Raw genomic sequence first — 25596 nt, forward strand, 5'->3', positions numbered from 1 at the left:
GTTGTACAATGACAGTTATTTAAGGACAGGAGGGCGTTCCTCCTCTGTCATTTGCAGTCATCACCAACAGGTGTCCAGCTTACTGATATATATTTTTAACTTTTTTCACTCTACGGGCACTAAGAGGGCCTCTTTCTAGCAGGCCTATTATCAGTTCGACCAGGCTCACAATGGGGTGGCCGGATGGTCAGGGACGAGGCCCAACATGTCCAGACAGACCACTCTCCAAAAAATTCCTGGGAATTTTTCGACCCGTTCAGATTCGAATCCGGGTTCCCCAGAGCAGTAGGCTACCACCTTAAATGCTCGGCCATCCGGCCACTTACTGATATTCTGTGTGCCACCTCTATACTCCGAACTCTAACTCGCTGCTGTCCCAGGCTGCCCCATCAGGACGCAAGAAAGAGACTTACAGGAACAACTCCACCGATGGGACATCGAAATCTTGGACTTTATCAATAATATATGTAAGCATAACAGTGGCATGCTGTGACATTTGATGACAGGGAAGCTGCGTTTCTGTAAGAAGCCAACTTCCAGGGGCAATCAGTTAATTGCACGTCAGTGATGGTCTAGGGCAAGGATGGGCAACCTGCAGCCCGCATTCATATATTTTGCGGCCCGCGACTCATAAAATGTGAATAAATATATCAATTTCCCAGCTTAAGAAAGTATGCAGCAAAAATTCAAACATTATTTTCTACAACTTATGTATGTGAATAGTTTTTCCTGTAATGAATTTAGAAAAAATTAAAACAAGAAACTGGCTAACAGACAAATCGAAACTAATTTAAAACTAGCAGTGACGAATATTTAACCAAATATTTCCAATATATTACGTTTACATCAGTTCCAGAAGCTAAATTAAGTATACCTGTGCTAGAAGTGTCGAACACAAATTCGTGTTAATAACAACCGCATGGCTTTTTCCACCTTTATTTAGTTGATACGGTACACGTTTCGGGCCTTATGCCCCTCATCAGTCAACTAAAATAATACAAAATAATGTATACAACGTTACAAGTACATAAAACTAAGGCGATTGAAACGTAATTTGAAGAAAAGAGAAAACATTGATATCGAGCCTAACCAACATCAAGAGCAAAAACAAATAGAAAATTTAGAATATTACAAAAGTAAAAAATCGAAAAATTAACAAAAAAATTTCAATATCCATCTACCACCGAAATAAAGGAGTGGAACGATTCCATAGTGAAAAATAAAACTAACATAGATATACCTGAAGAAATTCTTGACGTCTTACGAAAAGGATTAGATTACAGCGGCCCAAATAAGTGGGAAACTTTGACAATTATACCAAACTTAGATAAAATATGCAACACCCTCCAAGACACAGAGTCTCAGTTTATGAAAATGAATATTAGCAACAAGATAAAGAAATATATAACAACAGAAAAAGGAAGGAAAGTGATAAAAGACAAACATTATTATACATATAATAATAAAATTAGTCAAGTAAAAAAGTTTGTTAGATAACAAATTAGATATAATGAAAGCAGATAAATCCAAGCAACTTATCATAGTACATTCAGACTGGATAAAAAAGAAAAAATATGATCTAGTGGAAAGTGAAAAATTTAGACTGCTCCCAATCGACCCAAAAGAAGTTATACAAAAAGAATTAAAAAATAGAATTACTAAATTACAAAAATTAAAAAAACTAACCAAACAAGAAAAAAATTCATCCTAAATGATAATAATGATCGTACACCGAAAATAAATATACATTTAAAAACCCACAAACCGGGTGATAAAGTACGGCCAATAATAGACTTCAAGAACTCATCATTGTATCTTAGAAAAATTCCTAAAACAACAACTGAGACAATTTCAAAACTCTACCTTTACAATAATGAACACCGACGAACTTCTTCATGATATCAAAAAACTCAAAATAGAAAGAAATATGAAGATTGCTAGCCTAGATATTACAGATATGTATCCGTCCATAACATGGGACATAATAGAACCAAAACTAATAAAACTCAACGTAGAACCGGAAATAATAAACTTAATAGAATTCGCTTATAAAAGCAACTATTTCGAATATCAAGGCAATTACTACACACAGGAAGAAGGCATAAGTATGGGTTCAGTTATCGGTCCAAAGCTCGCAGAAATGGTAATGATAGACATTGATAAGAAGATAAACAACATACATGGAATAAACTTTTATAAACGTTACGTAGACGATATAATAATTATATATGATACTTCAATTATTACAATAGATAAAATAAACACGCTCATAAATAATATACAAAATAATATTAAGTTTAAAATCGAAGAAGAAGACAGTATATACAATAATATAAATTACTTGGATATTACAATCAAAAGCAATACAAATAACCTAGAATTTGAACCCTTCAAGAAACCTTGTACTATCGCAAAAACTATAAACTACAGCTCCCAAATACCATTGTATTTATATACAATGGTATTTCAACAAAACGTCTTCATCATGGAATACAAAAAAATTAAAAGTAGAACTAGTAAACCTGAAAATATTCAAAAGCATCTAAATAATTTAAAGAAAAAGTTCGTATTAGACGAATACCCAATCAGATTGATAAATACATGGGAAAAACAAATAGAAAAGTCAACCTACGAAAAACAAACCCAGAAAATAAAAAACCAAGATATAAAACACAAAAGCTTTCCATACATAAAAGGACTGTATGAAGAAATAAACAAAGAAATGAGAAAAATAAATATAAAGTTGGCACCAAAATATGAAAAATTGCAATCACGAATAATAAATAAGGGAAAAACAACTTGATGAAAACACTGAAGAATCCAAAAACATAGTTTATGAAATACCATGTACAGGTACTTGCAAAAATCCATATACCTACATTGGAGAAACAAAACGGAAATTAAAAATACGAATAAAAGAACATATAGCTGATATGAAGCACCAAAGGATGCAATCCGTTTTCCATGATCACTGTTTAATAAATAATTGCAATATTGATAAGGGCAACACCAAAATTCTATATAAAGAAAAAGACACACATAATAGAAAGTTCAAAGAAAGTCTAGCTATAATTAACTCAGAAAATTGTATAAATAAAAACACAAGTATAAATATAAACAAAAACTGGTTAAATATACTATAAATCTTAATAATTCGCCCAATGATAGCTAAAAATACTATAAATCTTAATATTTCACCAAAAAATACCACCAGAGGGCTCACTTTTGTTTCAACCCCCTACATGTTGTTATGCAAATTTCAACCGTCACACGTCCCACCAGTGGGCGAGTGGTCTCCGTTGCCGCTCATAGCGGTGGTGACCGGACCCTAAACACTGGGAAGTTCGGTCGTGGGTTCGCGCCGCGACTCGGACAGGCTGGCTGCTAGGAGTTTTCCGGGTTTTCTCCTAGCCAATAACGACTGAATAGGAGGCCAGTTCCCCATAAAAAGTCCCCCCGGAAGGCACGGTTTCCCGCGCGATACGTTAAGGCCGTGAGATAAACGGCCGGCTCTTCGGTCGCATAGCGATCATCACGGCACTCATCGGAGAAAAAAGCTATATATATAGGGCTATAATCTCCATATGAACCAACATCCGACAAAGACAAAGACAACCGTTACACAACCTAAACAACGTTTAACAGAGGAAGGTTCAGACTAAAACTTATACCCAAAAGTTTGTCTACGAATTTGTCTCTAAAGAATTTTCTGGAATCCGTTTCAACATAAACGAACAAAAGTACTCGAACGAACTTTGAAAATGTATTGTGCATTAACCGTCTCTACTAAGAAGTACAAGAGAACAAATAGTAAGAACTTGTCCCAGTGTTATCCAATAGTTAATTTAATTTTATTGTTATATTAAATAGTTGTACTTTTTAATTCAAAATAGATGTACAAGAATTTTATAACTTTTATTCTCGAGTTTGTAATGTCCAAACTTACCGTGTACAAGTGCCATACTGGGGGAAGAACTGGTATGTTATATGCGTTTTAAAATGTTTATATAACTTGTCGGTAAAAAACGTTGTATACATTATTTTGTATTATTTTAGTTGACTGATGAGGGGCATAAGGCCGAAACGTGTACCGTATCAACTAAATAAAGGTGGAAAAAGCCATGTGGTTGTTATTAACACGAATTTGTGTTCGACACTTCTAAGAATAATACAACACGGTTTCACAACAAATCAACTATACTTATGCTAATTTATAATTATATATGAATAAATAATTCTGATTTACCAACATTTTTTTCTCTTTCTCTTGTATGCGGTTTGCATCAGTTCAAAAGTCTTAAAATGCTGCCCTTACATAGAAAAAGGTTGCCCATCCCTGGTCTAGGGTCCATTCGTATTCATTTGTTCGATAAGCCAGTAAAAACTGTAGACTTCTCTAAATGGATTTTTAATATCACAATTACATTCCGAATCGCTAGCCACGATATAAGGGCTAAAATTAAAAATAAATTATAAAAACTTACTGGGTGAAATGAAATGTGCGATGATATACATACCTGGTACAATATATTGTTCAATTGTATTAATATACTTTTTAAAAAAATTATTATTAAATATGGCTTTGTAAAGAAACATACGTACTGTACAGTACATAAAATTAATGCCATAAGGCAAAAAGGGTGTTTATCATCATCCATTTCAGAACTTTTTAAAGGGGTTTGAGCTCTTTCTTGATAAATTACAATCTGTAAATATAAAATTTGTTAAGCAATTTATTAATTTAATAATTAAATAAAGTACTTATCAAGCTTTATTACTTTACATTGAACAAATTATTCTGATCAAATGAAGTTTGTTCATTTGAAATACTTCTTATCAACCTTGATTATTTAAATATCTGTTTTTAGTTTATTTACAAAGCAATTAATGATGTTTAAACGTAACTTTTTGTAGTTTATAATAATTTAATTTATAATTATAGAAAGAAACTCTTATCTTTCTTATGCCGTGTCACTTCCCAGTAAGTGCAGACGATTACACTACGAATTGAAACCAATCAAAACATCGCTTAGCGCCATCTTGCGTTAAAAAATACTACAATTTAAAAAATTAAAACAAAAAAGAATTTTTTGTTTTAATTTAAAAATTATATAGAATAATTTATCAATTCTCCCCATTTTAAGCAAATTTAAATCGTTCTTGAAATAATTTATTAAATCGAGCGTAAAACTGTCGAAAATGTCTTAATTTTTGAGTATATTGGTCGGTTTATTTGTATACGACAACGTGACACGTGGGCGATCTGTCAAAGTTGGTACTACCTCTCGAGAGGATTTTCTATGGCATACCGAACCCTATATAGGTGTTACAAACGTGAATAAAACCTGGAAAACTCCAAGCGGTTAGCCAAGTGGCGAGGCACGAACCCACGACCGGTGTTCGATGGTTTAATCCACTCGGCCACTGTTGGACACTCCACATAGATGTTTTCTTCCTCTTTTTATTCGTTAATAATCACTGAAATGGATGAGAAACATATCTGTAGAAATTAATTTTATTTATATTTAGTTACTTAACCAGAAATTAAGTTTGGTAGGGCCAACAAAAATTACAGAAATACTATGCTATTCTTTTAGAAGTAATAAGCACCATAAGATGAATCTAAAATAATGTTTCCAACTTTTCTAGCATTTAATAATTTGCTCTAGTAGAATATTTAATATATTAAAATTCATGCCTATAATATACTATATAAAATATTAATCATATCACCACGATTTTTCTCAAATTTGAACAATACATTTTGTGTTTCTGTTTTTACCTGAATAAAGCAATAGATTCAACACATTTATTGCTTTGTGTTTGAGTGTAATTAACAAAAAACTGCTTGAAAAAAAATTGTACTTAAAAACATTAGAAATTTCTGTCGGGTGTTCTTAGTCTGTGGAAAACATTATCTTTAGAACTTCGATAAAATTTTCACACGTTAAGCCACAAAGCCACGTCAAGGCGACACCCATATTGTGGTAGTTTTTTGATTTCCAGAAACTGACTCCGATTGCTCGACAGAATAACAATCGGGGAATAAAACTGGATATCCGTTGCTATTCGATTCATTCGGTAAACTAAAATAAACTACGAAAATTTAATTTTTTTGTCATTTTCTTCAAACTTTCCTATTGAAGGATGTAAATTTTCAATACAGATTTTTCATTTAAAAATAAACACAGCAACGAATAAAAAATTATCTTTAAAATATAAATAACTACAAATTATAAATATTGTTATATGAAAATATATACTGTACTACAAAATTATTATATTGTAACAGAGACGCTATTGCTTAACCCTTTTGCTACCATTTTTTGTGTAGTGAAGCTGTTTTTATACAGAAAAATGATAATATGTGTAAATAAAAAAAATCCGTTCAAAGTTTAGCGAAATTCTACTCTCTGGCCCTTTGTCCTACTGGTGTTTTCCTGTAAAAGGCATGTAATCCCAGTAGTTCTAAAAACACGAGTTATATAGAGGAACGAATGGTGAGACACAAATGGGCTTTGGTCGCTTCGTGACCTCTCTTCTGTTTTCCTCGCGTTGGCCGTCTTCTATAAGGCCGGCTCTTCGGTCGCTGAGCGATCACCCTCCTGTCCTTCTGGAGTACAAGCGAAAAGCAATACACTCCTCTATCGAGAACGAGAACAAGGAAACAAATGAATCAAATTCAAATTTATTTAAGATTAAAAAAAAAGACTTATGAATAATATGGTGCAGAACATATTTTATACAAAGGGTTATTACACATTGTACACAATTTAGCTTTTCTTTTTCAATTTTTTGTTCTAAACGTCTTGCACACTTTCTTCTGATGTTTCCTTCAACTGAATGTGATCTCATATCTTGCCCATTGTTTTCCTTAATTAAGAAGGCTGCACGGAACATTTCATACGTTCAACTTTTGCTACAGCCAGTAATTTTATTCCAAAAAAAACGAAATGTCTCAACAAAGGCATATCTTAGTTACGACTGGTCTGTTTGAAAAGGATCCATGTGTTTAATACTGCTATCATAAGCAGTTCATAAAATATCTTTTTTTCCATAAATTTTGACCTTACGATCGAAGTTATAGACACTGACACATTGGTCAGACAAATCTACTCCCATCATTAATTGATTATAAAATGCAATTGCCTTTGGACAGGCTACGTAAACGTTTTTAGCAATTTTTTGACTCCTACTTAAAGTTGTACTATCTGGATTGTGGCAATTGCTGAATAATACGACCTTCTTACTGTCCATCCATCGAGATGCTAATATTCTTGCATCATTATGCAAAAATTCAAATTCTTTCTTTTAAGTTTGCTTACAAGTTTCGGCATCATTTTTCGGTTATTCATAAAAGTGCTAGCAGCAGGAAATCTTATTGTATACATCAACACTGCTGTTGTAGAAAACGGTCGAACTCTGAGAATACATCAGGACTGTTTATAGTAGAAAACAGTTTCGGGAGTACTTTCTGGGAGCAAACTGGTTTCAGATAACAACATTCTATTTCTTTGATCTTGAAAAAATTTTTAGTCTAAAAATAAGTTCGAATTGAATGAAAAATTACATTATAAACAAAGTATTATCAAAACATTGTGATAAATATGTCCCGCTTTGAAATGTTAATGCGACACATTTATCACAGATGTGAAATAAAGTGTATTGTTTTCTTACCATGGATTTCAGATTACGAAGAATTCTCGTCACAAGCGAACTCAGAAATATCAATACGAAATTCTAACGGTACGAAAAACACTTTTAATTATCGCAGAAAAAAAGCAAAATGCATATTCAGACAAAAACAATAAGTAATTCAACTATGACAGTTGCATTAATGGTGAAATCTCTATAGAATTAATAGATAAATATATATCTAAAATTCTCGACTTTTGTGCATCCTAGTAAGATTTACCAGTGTCTGAGACATGTGAGTCGTTGGTAGCAAATAGGTTAAGGTTGAGCATTATTTGCCTTTTTAGTACAGAAAAGAACCAAAGTGCGTAGCGTACAGAACGTGATGCACGAGGTAGCGCATATGATGCAAAGGCGCCATGCCTTACTTAACGACTGGCTAGAGCATCCAATAATGTGAAAATGTTTTATGAAATTAGAACGTAAAATATTACTAAAATACAAGCTTTTATACTAATTGGAATTGGAAAAAACCCGATTATTACTTATCAAAATCCTTAAATTAAATATTACGATATTAAATGAAAAAAAAGTGTAGAAATTATGTTACTCATCCTGATTCTACTGTCTGGCGTCGGGAAGAAAAATGTCCAAGTAAAATTCCAAGTTGAACGTTGTTAGTCTGAAAGTAATATTCTTGTAAAAATTTGAAAAAGTTCTAAGACAAAAGATGATAACTTACACAATTGATTCTGCTTAAATTATAAATCAATTGATGACACTGACCCTGGTCATAGTATTCCTTTAACTGTTTTATTCCACTGCGATACTGAAATTAGACCTAACTGATTAGAACGTTGCTTATTTTATTTATATTTGACAGAATTTTGCTTCATATATCGATTATATAATCAAGACGTTGCTACAGAGGACGCTTTCTTTTGTTGTCTGTTTCGTGTTTGATTAACAATACGATTGATTTAATTAACAATACGAACAATATGTTAATCAATACTTAGTATTGTTTAACAATACGAAGTATTGATTTAACCCGAAATATAGCTTAGAAATCTCGGAATTAAACTACTTTGCGTAGAAAATTATAACGTACATAAAATATGTTAAGAGAACTAAGATTATTTTTTCAACTGATTTCTGTCGAAACTATTGCACATTTACCGCACCTTCATTTTAATAATTTGAGGGTAATTATCTCAATTTGAACAAAAAGAAGCTCGAATGTAACAAAAATCTGTTTATAAATCAATCTCGCTAATTTAATTCAACAATAATTTGTATAAATATCTCAACTTGAAGGCATAAATATGTTTCGGATCGATGCTCTATTAGAATTTATACTCAATATTAATTACATAAACAGGATTATTTACTTCTGTGAGACTTGCCGAAACAGAATTTTGCTGAAAACTTTCTAAGGAGAAACAACAATAAAAATTATGTTTATTTCTTTCACAAACAATATGAAAAAAAAGAATCGTAAAGTATTATTAGTTGAGTATTACGTCGCATCAAGCGCGTCACTTATTACGTCGAAATTTCTACGATAAACCATTTAAGTCATTACTACAAATATTCAATAAGCTTTCAATTTCGTATAATTCAGATACGAGGGATTATCTGTGCACGACATTTCAATTATGTTTACAGTTCGTAACGCCGTAAGGAATACCGTAACGATAATTTTACGTCCCTTCTGTTAAAAACTTGTAGGGAATGCACCGGTCAAAGGCAATAAAAGAGTAATTTTGTTTCAGAAAGTTATGATATCACTGAAAACGAAACAAAAATAAAAGAAAGAAAGAAATTGTTGGCGTCGGACTGTTCGGAGTTCGAAAGTCTTCGGGAAATACGTCACACTGTGACTAAGGTTTCGAAATAACAGTGTGACCAAATGTCGTCCTGCAACACACGTCGTGGTACACGTATTGTCCGATAGAAAGCATAAAGAGATTGTACTTGAGAAGAGATTGTAATTGGAAGATAGTAATAAATTTGCGAAAAAATGTCAGTGTGAGTGGTAAATTCGTGGAAAATTGTATGAATTATAGAAAATTACAAAAGTATCTATGAAATTTTGTTTCAAATATAAGTTACGTAGTTATATTATTGGTCAAAATTGTAAAAAGCAGTACCGTAACAATTTTTCCCCGCAATTCAGGAGCCAAGCAATTTTTGAGACCCACAATCGAAAGAAATTTTTATGTTCGTTGCACTTGAATAACTCATGTTTATTAGACGAAATTGCGTTGGTTAGATAAAAATTAACGAACCGAATTCACTATATTGATTCAAAGCAGCAGTTCCCATAATTTTTTGTTTTGCATACCCCGTGGCAGCCGTTTTCTTTAGTATTTTTCCATTTCGCATTTTTGCTAGTTTATCGACAAACGGAAGTGCCTTGGTCAATTATATAGCAATGTACAATTAAATGTAAAAAACATTTTTGTTAAAGCGAAAATTTTTGCAGGAAAAACAGATAAATGTGATAAAATTAAAATTACATTTTATTTACGACTAAGCACCCAATGACGTAGCATGGTCAAAAACCTTAATGTAGCACCGGAATACAATACATTAGCTACTATTTATTATTATTATTTTTTCGCATACTCTTAAACCACTCAATGCGTACCACTAACTCTCACTTCCCTTCTCAACAGATGATCAATTGGCAGAAAACTAGAAATATTTTCTGATAATTTCAAATTGCCAGTTAACAGGAAACCCATTTATTGAGTATGGATTCGTGAATTTTAATTGCGTTTTATTAAGTAGATTTAGTATATTATTCAAAATGAATTACTTTCTTATGCACAAAATACCATTGCCGCTTGACTGAAAACCTGTACTCTAATGAGGCAGCCGAATGGCCGAGCGGTCAAGGTTAGCAGCCTGCCGCCCTGAGGGACCCGGGATCGAATCCGGACGGGTCGAAAAATCCCCAGGAATTTTTCGGGGGGTGGTGCATCCGGATATGTCGGTCCCCGTCCCTCACCACCCAGCCGCCCCATTGTGGGCCTGGCCAAATCCATAACGGGCTTGCTATAAGAGGCCCTCTTAGTGCCCACAGGGCGGAAAGAGTTAAAAAAAAAACTGTACTCTAATGATAATAAATAAGATTGTTTACAACGGCTAAAAATTTCTTAGTAAAAACTGATTATTAAATACCGCTTCTATTCCTAGAAATAAAAACAAATACTTAGTACAGTAGAGCGTCGATAAGTGAAACGTCGGTAAGTGGAATGACCGGAAAGTGGAACGATTTTCAGTCGGACTGTGTCGTGCTGAATCGAATGTTTTTGATACTAAATTTACTTCTAAAGTATAATTTTCATGTTTTTTATATTCTTTAATATATTTATTTTGTTTGTACAAAATGCAGAAATAATTTTTAACGATACGATAGCCTCGATTATTATTATAAAAATTTTCGTTAGGCTTAAAATCGACGAAAATTCAACACGTAGCGACACGCAACGGAGAAAAATTTGAACATAGGACAGGTTAACGTATTTTTTCGTACAAAGTCGGAAACTGGAACAAATCATTAACTGGAAGGACCCCAGTTCCCAATTGGTTCCACTTATCGACGCTCTACTGTATCAGGTAAAATAAATTTCGAATGAATTAACTTTTCCATATTTTTTATTTTTAGATATATAATGCATTATATACGGTATTCAACATGATGCTAAAAGTTCGAGAAATTTGGTTGGGATCAACGTCCACGTGTATTCAATTACCCCTGTCAATACTACTGATCACTGTTAAAACTTGAATACCTACGTTACACGAATTATCAAACAAACGGAATACTTACATATTCGTGCGTCACTATTTATTTATTTTCATTAGTTTTGAGGGTAGTTCAAAGCAACGTTTATTCGTATAAATTTCTGCTGTAAAGTTGGACATACACCATTCTGAGCAGCCTCGGTTACTCCCCACTTAATGGCAAATGTTTACTTAACTCTTTTCGCTCTGTGTGCACTAAGAGGGCCTCGTTTTAGCCGGCCCATTATGGATTCGGCCAGGTGCACAATAGGGTGAAGGACAGAGCCCGGTATATGGTTTATAACAATATCCGTTGATGTTAAAGATGGAAACCAGAATGGACAAACGGTTAAGCTGGCAGTTACTACTCTGGCGACTCAGAATCAAATCCGGACGGGTCAAGGGGGTTTTTCAGGGGGGTCTGGCCAAACCTGTAATGGGCTTTCTAAAAAAGCTCTCTTAACATAAAATATTCTTAACTTTTTAAATTTTAAAACAATCCGCTTAGTCAAATAGCTCGATACGAGTGGCTAATGAATAAAATCAGAGACGGTCCAGGTAGTTGTGCAGTGTGTGCATGCCAAATCCCGAGGGTGCCGATACCGGTCAATGTCAAATGCCTCTTGTCGTATCACTACTGTACCTCAAAGAACGCGACAGAGTTGTTGTAAATTTTAAACGTTTTTTGCCCTAGCTGTAAAAATCTAAATATGTTAAACTTAATACTAAGTAGATTGTTCGTCATTTGTTTTCTAACTAATTCGTTTTAGGACCAGTGTCTACGAAAATTTCCAAAATTTACAACTTTTTAGTCACTCTCATTGAACTGCAAAAATTTCTGTCTATATTATCTAATATTACGAAGAAATCAGTTCCCACTGTACTGGGCGGTATTCGTTCGGTTAAAGTTTTGTTTAAGTAAAATTCTGGCTCTTTCAGCAAGGTTTTATTTATGTCCCCAATTCCCTAATATCTTAATTACTTCTTAAGTAGAAATAAGTTGAAACCGGTTACTTTGTACCGGAATATTTGTAGTCTTGGGAAAAAGTGGAAAGACAAATTTTTATGACAACGGATATATAAATCGTAAATTTAAGGAAAATAAATTCTGGAGATTTTTTGTACCTTGTGCGTCTCATTCATTAAATTTGGTTGTAAATGATGCTGCCAAAGTAACAGTTAATTTTATAACATTGTACAAGAATTGTACACGTTTTTTTATACATACCTTTATAGATGGGACATACGAAATCGTAATATCACCGGTTTAACATTGAAATCCGTAAGTAATATAAGATGGGAGAGCAGAATAAAAATATCAAATATTTTAATGGATTTTTTTAAAAATTTTTGTCAACTATACAGAACTATCATAAAAACATACCATTTCTTATTTCTTCTTTGAAACCGTGTTTAATTAAAACTCAACTTTGGGTTCATAGTCCAACAAAAACATACCAGTAAATTCCTATCGGTTGGGTTAAGTTATAAATGTACTTATGAATCACATAATCGGGCGAGGGCGGCTAACAGCTCAGAACCGGTCCGGGATAGAATCATTGGAAGCGTTATACATATGTAGCTTCCACCAGCTAAACCGTGTGAGGTTGGTGCTCTGTAAAGCGCATGCGCCAATGCCTATAATCTGGCTGCTTGGAAGCTGACCCGGTTTCGACAATACAGCGCTTCCATTCCTCCACTGATATTCGAATATACAATAGCAATCTTATCGTTTATTTCAAATGTAGTATAGAAATTTGTAATAAAATACATAATGCAATTATAATAAAACATTAATTTTAATCAATTCAAACTGCGTTAAAATATGAAAATTTATATTTTAGAAAGTACAAGGGAAGCAGCGTTTCCACTGCTTCCAATGAGGGCACGTCACTGAAGCATAAACTTTGAAAAATAGACGGTTTCTTTGCGAAACACGTAATTTCTGCCTCCACCTTCGACACCCACATATACGAGGACCCCAGGACGGCCTGACGAGGGAGTAAAATTCTCCCCTTCAAACTGGCGTACAGACATTAACTAATATTTTCGAACAAAGCATTTATAATTTATAATTATGAATAGAAAACACAATTACTTGTATATACCGGTTAATCACAAATCGTACTGTTTAAACTTTGACTATAGTATAAACCCCATTCACTACATTCCATTTTATTTAACGTATAATGAGTTCAACAACGTTGACAGTGTGATAGATAAATGATAAACGTGATATTATATTGTTCGGATCGGAAAAAAAAACATGTAACTACCACCCAAAACTGACACAAATCCAGTTGCCGCTGTTCGCTATAGCGGCATAATTTAGAACTAATGCTCATTCTGGAGCTACTCTTGTAATCGAATCTAGGCCGGTTTTTTGGAATTCCAGGAATTTTTTGGAAATGGCCATCCGGATATGTCACACTCCGTCTCTCACCACCTGACTGCCACATTATGAGCGTGATCAAACCCATAATGAACTTGCTAAAATCGCCCTCTTAATGCCTACAGGGCTGAAAGTTTGTTTTGTTAAGTTATGACAACGCAATACTTGGGCGATCTGCCTTTCGGGAGGTCTTTTTTGTTAGACCTCCGTGTTTAACAACTCAACGATAGTGCTCGCGAGAAGAGCGCCAGATCTCGTTCGTTTTTTAAAATGAAAATCCCCGTTTTTAATAGTTGTATTTCTCTCTCTCTCTGTGCAGTCTGTAAAGTTCGCAACTGCTTGTGATCTGTGTAAATAACTTCAATAAAGTTTTTTTTGAAGATATTGCTGGTACATATAATTTGTTATCCTATCCTGCGCTGTAAACGGGCGAATTACCGTTATCATATAGAAACCAGAGTTAATGGTAAAACCCTAACCCTAACATTTTTAAGGGTAACTGCCCCATTCAGGTGTTACGGACGTGGAGAAAACCCGGAAAACTTCATATGACCAGCCCGTCCTGGCCAGGCACTAACCTACGACCGAACTACCAGTGTTCAGGGAACAGAATCACTTGGCTACTGGTGGGCCACAGGGCAGAGTTTTAAAAAATCTTAAAACAAAATATGAAGCAATACAGAAAAAATGTTTTATATCTACGTCTTAACATTCGCGTATTTCGTCTTTACCTAATTTAGTAATTCTTTTAAAGCAGTTACAATATTTCGAACCAAGAATGTCACTAAATATCTGTTTAAATTATTATAGTGAACGTGTTAATATTCTTAAGCTAGATAAACATAAATTTTATAGAATAATGCATTTACTTAATAACGTTTCACAAATAGCTTTACCTATCCCTTGAGTACTACCTGTAATTATTGCAGTTCCTTTACTCACGTCCATTCTTCAATGTTTTACTCACGTTCCTTTACTTCAATCCTTCGGCACATTTCCTAGTAAAGCGGATTTAATATAGCTATATAGACGTAATTTGTTCAAATGAAACGGACTATTATTGGCTTGCTTATCCAGCTATATTAAGGCGCTTTACCAAGCAGTAAGCCTTTTTTCTATTTAAATGAGGTTTATGAATTCACTCTTACAGTAGATGTATAGATGAGAGTAGACTGTGTTCAAGAAATATCGTACAAAATATTTTTAAATAATTGTGAAGTCTGGAGATCAAAATGGAGTGTGTCAGTATCGGTAGTGAAAGCTTTCGGAAAATTTAAAATCGTATAATTTTTTATATCACACATTGGAAAAATGCTAAACTCTGGCAACATTATGTAGATGATAGTTCTGGATGGTTTTGGAAATGATGAAATTCATCTTTGTTGGCTTCTTTCTAACTCTATCCAACCTATGGGCACTAAAAAGGACTTTTTACATAGCCCATTACGGTTTCGGCTAGGCCCAGAATGGGACGGCGGGTGGTGAGGAACTGGGACCCAACACATCCGGACCGATCAACCCCCGAAAAATTCCTGGGGTTTACGGCCAACGTTGACAATTATTAGTTTCAATAACTGCCTTACGTAAATCTCAGTGAGCAAAACTCCATTATTAAAATGATCTTTCAATGCGCTTTGGTGACGGAGAGGCTTCGAAAAAGCACAAAACGGCCTTTCAGAAGGAAGTACAGCTGTTAAGGATGTTCTCTGCTACCTAGTTTATTACATAAATATAACAAATAATTTTACATTTTGTTACTACTAAACTGTTATAAATAACGTTACTTGTTTATATTTTAATTAGCATCAATCGAAAAATATTAATCAATCAATATCATTCGATTTAACATTTCCATAACTACAATGCATTCAACATTAATAAAACATTTCTTCTTTCGGCATAGACACATAAGTATTTTCTTTTCCTCCAATAACGGTCATAACTGCACCATTTTTACCATCTTCAAGAAGTTGTATTATTGCTTCTGCTACAGCACTGGGTCTAAAAATATAAAATAAAACACAAATATGGGTTATACATTCAACATCATTAGAAGTCTTTAATATCAATATCTTATTATATATACATTATTTGAAAATCCAGAATTCCGGTTATTTGAACAAAACAGAAAAATATTGAACAGGAGACATTTCCTTAAAGCAAAGCCAAGTAAATAATCCCACATTTTTGGGGTGCGTGGTCTGAAAATCTCGGGCCGCATCATTCATCGTCTCATGGTGGACTTGGCCAAACCCATAGTGGACTTGCTAAAAAGGCGTTCTTATTGCTCGCAGGGCGAAAAAATTTTTTTAAATGAAAAGTTGTGGCAACGTCAATCTTTTCGACGATCCTGATAGATATGATTAAAAACGCCGTCTCGGTATCCATAGGGCAAAAAGACTTTTGAAAAACAGAGCTAAAAAGTTTATTTTTTTAAACGCTTTCTTACCTGTAGTACAGTACCTAGAAGTCCTTTTTCAGCAAGTCCATTATTGGTTCGGCCAAGCCACATTGAGGAGACTGAGTGATGAGGGATGGGGTCCATTATATATGGACGGACCACATTCCGAAAAATTCGAGGGGTTTTTGATCCGTCCGTATTCGATCACGGGTCCCCAGAGGGGTATGCTGCCATCTTAATACCCGGCCATCCGGCGTCTAGAAGTTTGTATTTGTGTACATTGAAGCCATTAGCATAGTAAAATATTTACAATACTTTCGCATTCATCCCCCCTCTATGCCCATTTATATATTTTAATGAAAAATCATTTGAATTGGATGTTTTGATATTTGAATTGGAATGTAATGAATTTATGTAAGCAGATCAATATTTACTCTAACACAATCCGACTTTTCTTGATTTTAGTTTGCTCTTCTGCAAAGGTGTCATCGATAGTCATCCAAAACAAATCAGTGTTGACGGCAGCAGGACACAGGCACACAAATTTAATTCCACTTTTTTCATAATGAAGCTTATGCTGCAAATAAAAATAATAATATAATTTTTAAATTTTTATAAAATATTAAATAATTAAAAACTATACAATGTTTCTATCACATATTTTTCAATTATTGATAAAATTACGTACAGTCTATTCCTGGGAGGAAGATAACGGATTACATATTACCACGTGATTAACGGACACTTCTACTAATATTTTTTGGTGGCGTAACTTCTGGTTTGGCTTGTTCGTAAGGCAACACGACACGTGGGTGATGCCAAGTAGGATGCCTCCAGGGAGGACTTCTTTATAAGAAACTGGCTCCTATTTATGTGTTATAAATGTTAAGAAATCCCGGAAAACTCCATGTGGCCAACCCGTCGTCCAGGCGCGACCTCAAGACAAATGGCCGAGTGGATAAAACCAACCAGTACTTTTATCCACTCGGCCATTGATGAAAGTGCAACTTGTGTTATTTGTTACAATAATAGTTCTTTATCAATATCTTTTTTGTGTTTACTTCATGAGTACGAGCTTCTTATAACTCATCCAACAGTGTCTCCGTATACTATTGCACCACCACTACTTATTTATAAAAATAAGTCTTTCCCACTTGACGTCCTCATATTCCTTTAGAGTACCTTCCTCGCGTGGTCAGACTAGAGAACCTAGATATCAGAGTAGCGACACACGAGTCATCGCCGCCATGTTCTGTCGACTGTCATCACGTGGTCTATGGATTTACATTAAGAAATGACGATTTTTTTTTACTTTGATAAAGCATTTTATTCGTATAAATGCTTTATTAAACAAAAAAAATTGTCATTTCTTAATGTAAACCCATAGACCACGTGATGACAGTCGACAGAACATGGCGGCGATGACTCGTGTGTCGCTACTCTGATATCTATTGGGTTGTTCGGAAAGTAATTTCGTTTTTTTATTACTAGAGGAATTAGATGTATTTTTACCAGCCAATTTTATTTTAAACCACATTTTCATTATATACTTCAACAGCTGACATTTTAAGACTTATTTGTAAAAAATTTTGTTTGATTCTGTATAATTGTTTTTTTTTCGGTGACCCATCAAATATGGAAAATCGAGATTTTTACTTATAAAAATGTAAAATATGCCGAAAATGTAAGTAAAAAATCAAAATGCTGTTCAAACAAGAAAAAAACTTATGGTACGTGTTTGGAGAAGATGTGTCGAGAGAAAGACAGTGCCAAAACTGGTTTACAAAATTGCGTTCTGGAAATTTTAATATCGAAGATACACCACATTCTGGATGGCCATTTGAAGCCAATGAAAACAAAATAAAGGTACCGATTGAAGCAATCTGCCGTATAACAACACGTGAAATCACTAAGAGATTAAATCTGTTAAACTGAACCGTTTATTATTACTTAAAACGAATTGGTCTCGTTTCAAAGCTCGATATATGGATTCCACGTGTTATTAACGAGAGATGATCTCTATGGTGGGATTTGAAAGAAATTTGTTTTTTAGCTTTTACCAGACAATTTAACAATTGATTCAAAAGTGTACTGCCATCGAGTAAACAAATTGAGTAATATCATCAAACAGAAACGGCCAGAATTGATCAAGAAACAAAGTGTAGTGTTTTACCATGATAATGCCAAATTTCACACAAGTTTGGTAACTGGTCAGAAACTTATAGCTTAGATGGGATGTGTTATCACACTAACCATATTCGCCAGATCGGACACACTCAGATTATTACTTGTTCCGGTCTATAAAATTTTTTTTAACTAAGACATTTACTTGAAATGACAATGTCAAAAATCACTTGGATCAGTTTTTTGTAAACAACGATCAAAATTTTTATGAATGTGAAAGCATGCTACTACCAGAAACAATGACAACAGGTATTTGACCAAAATGGTCAATATATAATTCAATAAAATATTTATTTATTATAAGAATATTGCGTTTATTTTTCTATGGAAAAAAACGAAATAACTTTCCGAACAACCCAGTAGGTACTCTAGTTTGATAGGACTATAAGGCTATTCTTCTTACGTTTTACTCTTAAAGTATACGAAAAAAATATATTTTTCTTCCCGTTCTGACTTATGGATCGTAAAGCAAAATATTATACAGGTAAATACAACAGAATTAATAAATTTTTAATAAAATATAATTATGCCTATTAAAAGCTGATAAGTCAAGTCAAATAGTTATTATGGATTTACACGAATTAAGAATTAAGAAACGAGAAATTGTATCGGAAGAAAACTTTGAAAAATTGGAAAATGATCCATTCATAGGAATACAACGAGCATTGGCCAAGAAGTTAAAGAACTTGGTTAAAGAAGGTTATATCATGCCATATCAAAGTAAAAAATACTTCCAAAGGAAAACGTAAGAATTCCAAAATTAAATGTCCGGATTAAAACTCATAAACAAAATAAATGTAGACCAATTATAGACTTTCGAATAGACTACATTGCTATATAACCTAGAAACGTTTATTAAAAAGTTATTACAGGATATACCATAAAAAAATACTGTTGATTTAATATCAAGATTACAAAAGGGAGAAATTCTGTCGAACTATAAACTAATGAGCCTAGGTATAACTTCTATGTACCCGTCCATCAATAAGGATATGATTGTGAAAGTATGGTGTTTCTGACTATCTGAGAGATTTAATAACTTTTACATTAGATAATTACTTTACAGTAAATAAAAATTTTTATCGTCAAACCGATGGCATTTCTATGGGTTCCGTAATAGGGCCAAAATTAGCTGAGATCTATATGTTGGATGTAGACAGGGTCTTATCAACGTTGAACGGTATAAAGTTTTTTGCGAGGTACGTCGATGATATTTTGATCATATATAATAGTGCTGTAACAACACATTTGCAAATTTTGGAGCAAGCTAACAAAATCAACTTAAATATTAAATTTACTCAAGAGCATGAATTAAATAATCAGTTAAATTATTTAGATATAACAATTAAACGATTTGATGATCATTTGGAATATTGTAAATCTGAAAAACCGTGTAATACGAAGAAAGTACTATCTTGAGGAAACCGTGTTTTGTATTTTCGTTTCTTTTCTTTTCTTTCGAAGACACAATGTAGTGACGTAAACTTAAACACTGGGCGAATTTTTCATCCTTTTTATTCGGTTGGAACGCTTTTTTATTACATAACGCGTTTCGGGCCGATGCCCCTCTTCAGCCAACTAAACATTAAAAAGTGAGAGATGACTATATACAAATATTTAAAATAAATATCGTGACAGTATACATAATTAGTTTTTTAGAGGTTGTTACCTTCTAAATCCTGGTAAGAGCTTGTATACCGTTAAAAGCTGGTCCGTACCTCATTCGGTAGTTTAGACGGATGTAATAGTCCAAGGGTACGAATCTTGATAAAAATTCCATAAAAAAGGAAGGTTTATTATCAGTCTGTAGAAGTATACGGGGTTATTCTTTCACAAATCATATTCGTGAAACCATACCTGAGATTCGTCTTCCGGTGTGTTGTCTAACACTGAGCTCGTACTCCTCCACCTCAACTGCGGAGCACGATCTGTTTTTAATTTGCATATGTCTGGTCGAGCATTAGCAGGGGAATGTTCCTTTTTTTTAATAGGTTTCTTTTCCGATAAAATTATTCGGGGGGTTTAGCGGTGATTTTTTTAGAACATAGCACGTGGCCATTGCTATTTTTTCCCGCTTTTAGTATTTTTAATATTTGTCGCTATGCAAATGACGTAACAGATCGTAAAACAGTTTTTTATTTTATAGTATATTTTATAGTAATTTAATCCAGTTTTCATTGATTTTTATGCTTAGATTAGTATTTATGCAGGTCTTATTTTTATTTTTAATGATTTCTACACTTTCTTTGAATTTTCTGTTGTATGTCTTCTTTTCTCTATGTAAAATGCTTGTTTTAGTATCATCGATTTTTAACATGTTAAATAACTGTAAAATTTTTCGATTTTTCGATTAAAAATAAAGCAAGGACACCTACAAAAGCAATTTCTTTCTTTTTCCTCTAAATGCGTTCACGCAAAAGTGGGAAGGAAAAGTTTGCTGAATTTTACAACGAAGAAAAGTTTTAAAAATATACGAAATTGCTTCTATTAACATTTTCTTTTTTTTTTTATTTGACCTCCATGTGTTTTTAGCAGTTTTTCGGGTCATTTTCTTCACATTCGACAGATTGTTGGAGGGTTCCATTGTCGCCATTTTATTGACGTATCATTGCGTAGTGGTTCGCCAACCTCGTTTCCGCGCAACAACGACATTAAAATGGAGACGATGGAACCTTCAACAATCTGTCGAATGTGAAGAAAATGGCCCGAGAAGCTGAAAAACTGGGAGGGTATAAATAAAAAGGAAGGAAATATTAATAGAGTAGTTTCGTTTAATTTTCGTTTTATTTTTCTTTAAATTTTTTTAGTTGTAAAATTCAATGGACTTTTCCTTTTTGCTTTGTCATGAACGCAACTAGAGAAAACAAGTAAAGTAGGCCTACCTGTGCTTTTACCGTACAGGCGCGTGACGTTGATTCGATTGATTTCTCCCTTGTTTTTCTCTCTCGTCTGCATAAATATAGCCTTATAGTACCAAAATAATTATAAAAAACGATAGAGCCAGACCTTTTATTCTTCTTACGTTTTACGCTTAAAGTATACGAAAAAATATATTTTTCTTCCCGTTCTGACTTATGGATATTGTATAACTAAAAAATTTCTTAAAACATTGTATTAACAATGAATAAAAAAGATTACAGTTAAAAGGAAATCAACTTGCAGAGAAAACTTTTTTATTTACTTTGACAAACTTCCCATATGCATTTCGCCTCTTATAAAAGGCCTCTTCAGTAGGTTTGACTGTACACAGTTCATATTCCGACAATAACTTTGTCTTTGTATGATGTTGGTTCATATGGAGATTATAGCCCTATATATATAGCTTTTTTCTCCGATGAGTGTCGTGATGATCGCTATGCGACCGAAGAGCCGGCCGTTTATCTCACGGCCTTAACGTATCGCGCGGGAAACCGTGCCTTCCGGGAGGACTTTTATGGGGAACTGGCCTCCTATTCAGTCGTTATTGGCTAGGAGAAAACCCGGAAAACTCCTAGCAGCCAGCCTGTCCGAGTCGCGGCCCGAACCCACGATCGAACTTCCCAGTGTTTAGAGTCCGGTCACCACCGCTACGAGCGGCAACGGAGACCACTCGCCCACTGTTGGGCCGACAATAACTTGTTAGAGGAAACCACTTATGTAATTCACAAAAAATTCCCAGCATTCCGCTGTTAGCATTCCCGTATTCAAATTTACATTGTTGTTTTGCATAACGATAGCAAAGTGTTCCTTTACTTTCCGTTTTACATTGTTTTTTTTTCCCCTAAAGACAATTTTTAACTTATTAACATTGATCTGACAATTATTAATATTACAGTGTTGGAAGATAAGAGAATTACTAATTTTTAACCTTACAGCAGCCAAGTGTTCTGACAGTCTGATCTTCAGTCTTCTTTTTGTTTCACCGATGTAAAAACTGGGGTTGTTACATGTGCATTCTATTCTGTAAACGACGCCGTCTTCTTCTAAGAAATCTTTTTTATTAGTGCTTCTTATAATCATCATATTTGATAACCTGTTATTTTGGGATGGAGCCAATCTAATTAATTTTTGATTAAAAAATTTATTATATTTTTCATAGATACCTTTTATGTACGGGAAAGATACATACTGCTTTATTTCTTGACGTTGTTTAACTTTAAATCTATATCTTAAAAATCGGTTGTACCAGTCAGTTAGCAATCTTTTTGGGTATTCATTTAGGATATATTTCTTACGTGTATCTTCGATTTCTTTTTCTCTTTGATCTATATTTGTTATTCTAGAAAAAATCTTTGTTATTTCTATTAAATATACATTATATTTTTGGTTTAAAGGACAATATCATTTAAAATTGATTACTTTCTTCGTTTCTTTTCTTTTCTTTCGAAGACACAATGTAGTGACGTAAACTTAAACACTGGGCGAATTTTTCATCCTTTTTATTCGGTTGGAACGCTTTTTTATTACATAACGCGTTTCGGGCCGTTGTCCCTCTTCAGCCAACTAAACATTAAAAAGTGAGAGATGACTATATACAAATATTTAAAATAAATATCGTGACAGTATACATAATTAGTTTTTAGAGGTTGTTACCTTCTAAATCCTGGTAAGAGCTTGTATACCGTTAAAAGCTGGTCCGTACCTCATTCGGTAGTTTAGACGGATGTAATAGTCCAAGGGTACGAATCTTGATAAAAATTCCATAAAAAAGGAAGGTTTATTATCAGTCTGTAGAAGTATACGGGGTTATTCTTTCACAAATCATATTCGTGAAACCATACCTGAGATTCGTCTTCCGGTGTGTTGTCTAACACTGAGCTCGTACTCCTCCACCTCAACTGCGGAGCACGATCTGTTTTTAATTTGCATATGTCTGGTCGAGCATTAGCAGGGGAATGTTCCTTTTTTTTAATAGGTTTCTTTTCCGATAAAATTATTCGGGGGGTTTAGCGGTGATTTTTTTAGAACATAGCACGTGGCCATTGCTATTTTTTCCCGCTTTTAGTATTTTTAATATTTGTCGCTATGCAAATGACGTAACAGATCGTAAAACAGTTTTTTATTTTATAGTATATTTTATAGTAATTTAATCCAGTTTTCATTGATTTTTATGCTTAGATTAGTATTTATGCAGGTCTTATTTTTATTTTTAATGATTTCTACACTTTCTTTGAATTTTCTGTTGTATGTCTTCTTTTCTCTATGTAAAATGCTTGTTTTAGTATCATCGATTTTACAGTTATGTTAACATAACTGTAAAATCGATGATACTAAAACAAGCATTTTACATAGAGAAAAGAAGACATACAACAGAAAATTCAAAGAAAGTGTAGAAATCATTAAAAATAAAAATAAGACCTGCATAAATACTAATCTAAGCATAAAAATCAATGAAAACTGGATTAAATTACTATAAAATATACTATAAAATAAAAAACTGTTTTACGATCTGTTACGTCATTTGCATAGCGACAAATATTAAAAATACTAAAAGCGGGAAAAAATAGCAATGGCCACGTGCTATGTTCTAAAAAAATCACCGCTAAACCCCCCGAATAATTTTATCGGAAAAGAAACCTATTAAAAAAAAGGAACATTCCCCTGCTAATGCTCGACCAGACATATGCAAATTAAAAACAGATCGTGCTCCGCAGTTGAGGTGGAGGAGTACGAGCTCAGTGTTAGACAACACACCGGAAGACGAATCTCAGGTATGGTTTCACGAATATGATTTGTGAAAGAATAACCCCGTATACTTCTACAGACTGATAATAAACCTTCCTTTTTTATGGAATTTTTATCAAGATTCGTACCCTTGGACTATTACATCCGTCTAAACTACCGAATGAGGTACGGACCAGCTTTTAACGGTATACAAGCTCTTACCAGGATTTAGAAGGTAACAACCTCTAAAAACTAATTATGTATACTGTCACGATATTTATTTTAAATATTTGTATATAGTCATCTCTCACTTTTTAATGTTTAGTTGGCTGAAGAGGGACAACGGCCCGAAACGCGTTATGTAATAAAAAAGCGTTCCAACCGAATAAAAAGGATGAAAAATTCGCCCAGTGTTTAAGTTTACGTCACTACATTGTGTCTTCGAAAGAAAAGAAAAGAAACGAAGAAAGTAATCAATTTTAAATGATATTGTCCTTTAAACCAAAAATATAATGTATATTTAATAGAAATAACAAAGATTTTTTCTAGAATAACAAATATAGATCAAAGAGAAAAAGAAATCGAAGATACACGTAAGAAATATATCCTAAATGAATACCCAAAAAGATTGCTAACTGACTGGTACAACCGATTTTTAAGATATAGATTTAAAGTTAAACAACGTCAAGAAATAAAGCAGTATGTATCTTTCCCGTACATAAAAGGTATCTATGAAAAATATAATAAATTTTTTAATCAAAAATTAATTAGATTGGCTCCATCCCAAAATAACAGGTTATCAAATATGATGATTATAAGAAGCACTAATAAAAAAGATTTCTTAGAAGAAGACGGCGTCGTTTACAGAATAGAATGCACATGTAACAACCCCAGTTTTTACATCGGTGAAACAAAAAGAAGACTGAAGATCAGACTGTCAGAACACTTGGCTGCTGTAAGGTTAAAAATTAGTAATTCTCTTATCTTCCAACACTGTAATATTAATAATTGTCAGATCAATGTTAATAAGTTAAAAATTGTCTTTAGGGGAAAAAAAAACAATGTAAAACGGAAAGTAAAGGAACACTTTGCTATCGTTATGCAAAACAACAATGTAAATTTGAATACGGGAATGCTAACAGCGGAATGCTGGGAATTTTTTGTGAATTACATAAGTGGTTTCCTCTAACAAGTTATTGTCGGCCCAACAGTGGGCGAGTGGTCTCCGTTGCCGCTCGTAGCGGTGGTGACCGGACTCTAAACACTGGGAAGTTCGATCGTGGGTTCGGGCCGCGACTCGGACAGGCTGGCTGCTAGGAGTTTTCCGGGTTTTCTCCTAGCCAATAACGACTGAATAGGAGGCCAGTTCCCCATAAAAGTCCTCCCGGAAGGCACGGTTTCCCGCGCGATACGTTAAGGCCGTGAGATAAACGGCCGGCTCTTCGGTCGCATAGCGATCATCACGACACTCATCGGAGAAAAAAGCTATATATATAGGGCTATAATCTCCATATGAACCAACATCATACAAAGACAAAGTTATTGT

The 25596-nt window shown here is 33.8% G+C and overlaps 1 protein-coding gene across 1 annotated transcript; it reads left to right on the plus strand.

Annotated features, from left to right (window-relative positions):
• The first annotated feature begins 1873 nt into the window (after window positions 1–1873).
• Window positions 1874–25239, plus strand: LOC136974695 (uncharacterized). Its single transcript, XM_067269636.1, has 4 exons — window positions 1874–2318; window positions 18948–19152; window positions 24600–24749; window positions 24822–25239. Exons 1-4 carry the CDS (start codon window positions 1874–1876, stop codon window positions 25237–25239), a joined length of 1218 nt encoding a protein of 405 aa, XP_067125737.1.
• Window positions 25240–25596: the final 357 nt, after the last annotated feature.

This window comes from Centruroides vittatus, unplaced genomic scaffold (genome assembly GCF_030686945.1).
Source record: "Centruroides vittatus isolate TY-2023 unplaced genomic scaffold, ASM3068694v2 contig_352, whole genome shotgun sequence".
In the NCBI taxonomy this organism is placed as follows: Eukaryota; Metazoa; Arthropoda; class Arachnida; order Scorpiones; family Buthidae; genus Centruroides; species Centruroides vittatus.

Excerpts from the sequence above, each read along its gene's own strand:
- LOC136974695 (XM_067269636.1), top strand. The coding sequence starts at position 1,874 with ATGAACACCGACGAACTTCTTCATGATATCAAAAAACTCAAAATAGAA. Across the intron at positions 19,153-24,599 it reads AAATACTTCCAAAGGAAAAC|AATAACAAATATAGATCAAA; the intron begins GTAAGAATTCCA and ends GATTTTTTCTAG. Across the intron at positions 24,750-24,821 it reads CAACGTCAAGAAATAAAGCA|ATTGGCTCCATCCCAAAATA; the intron begins GTATGTATCTTT and ends AAAATTAATTAG.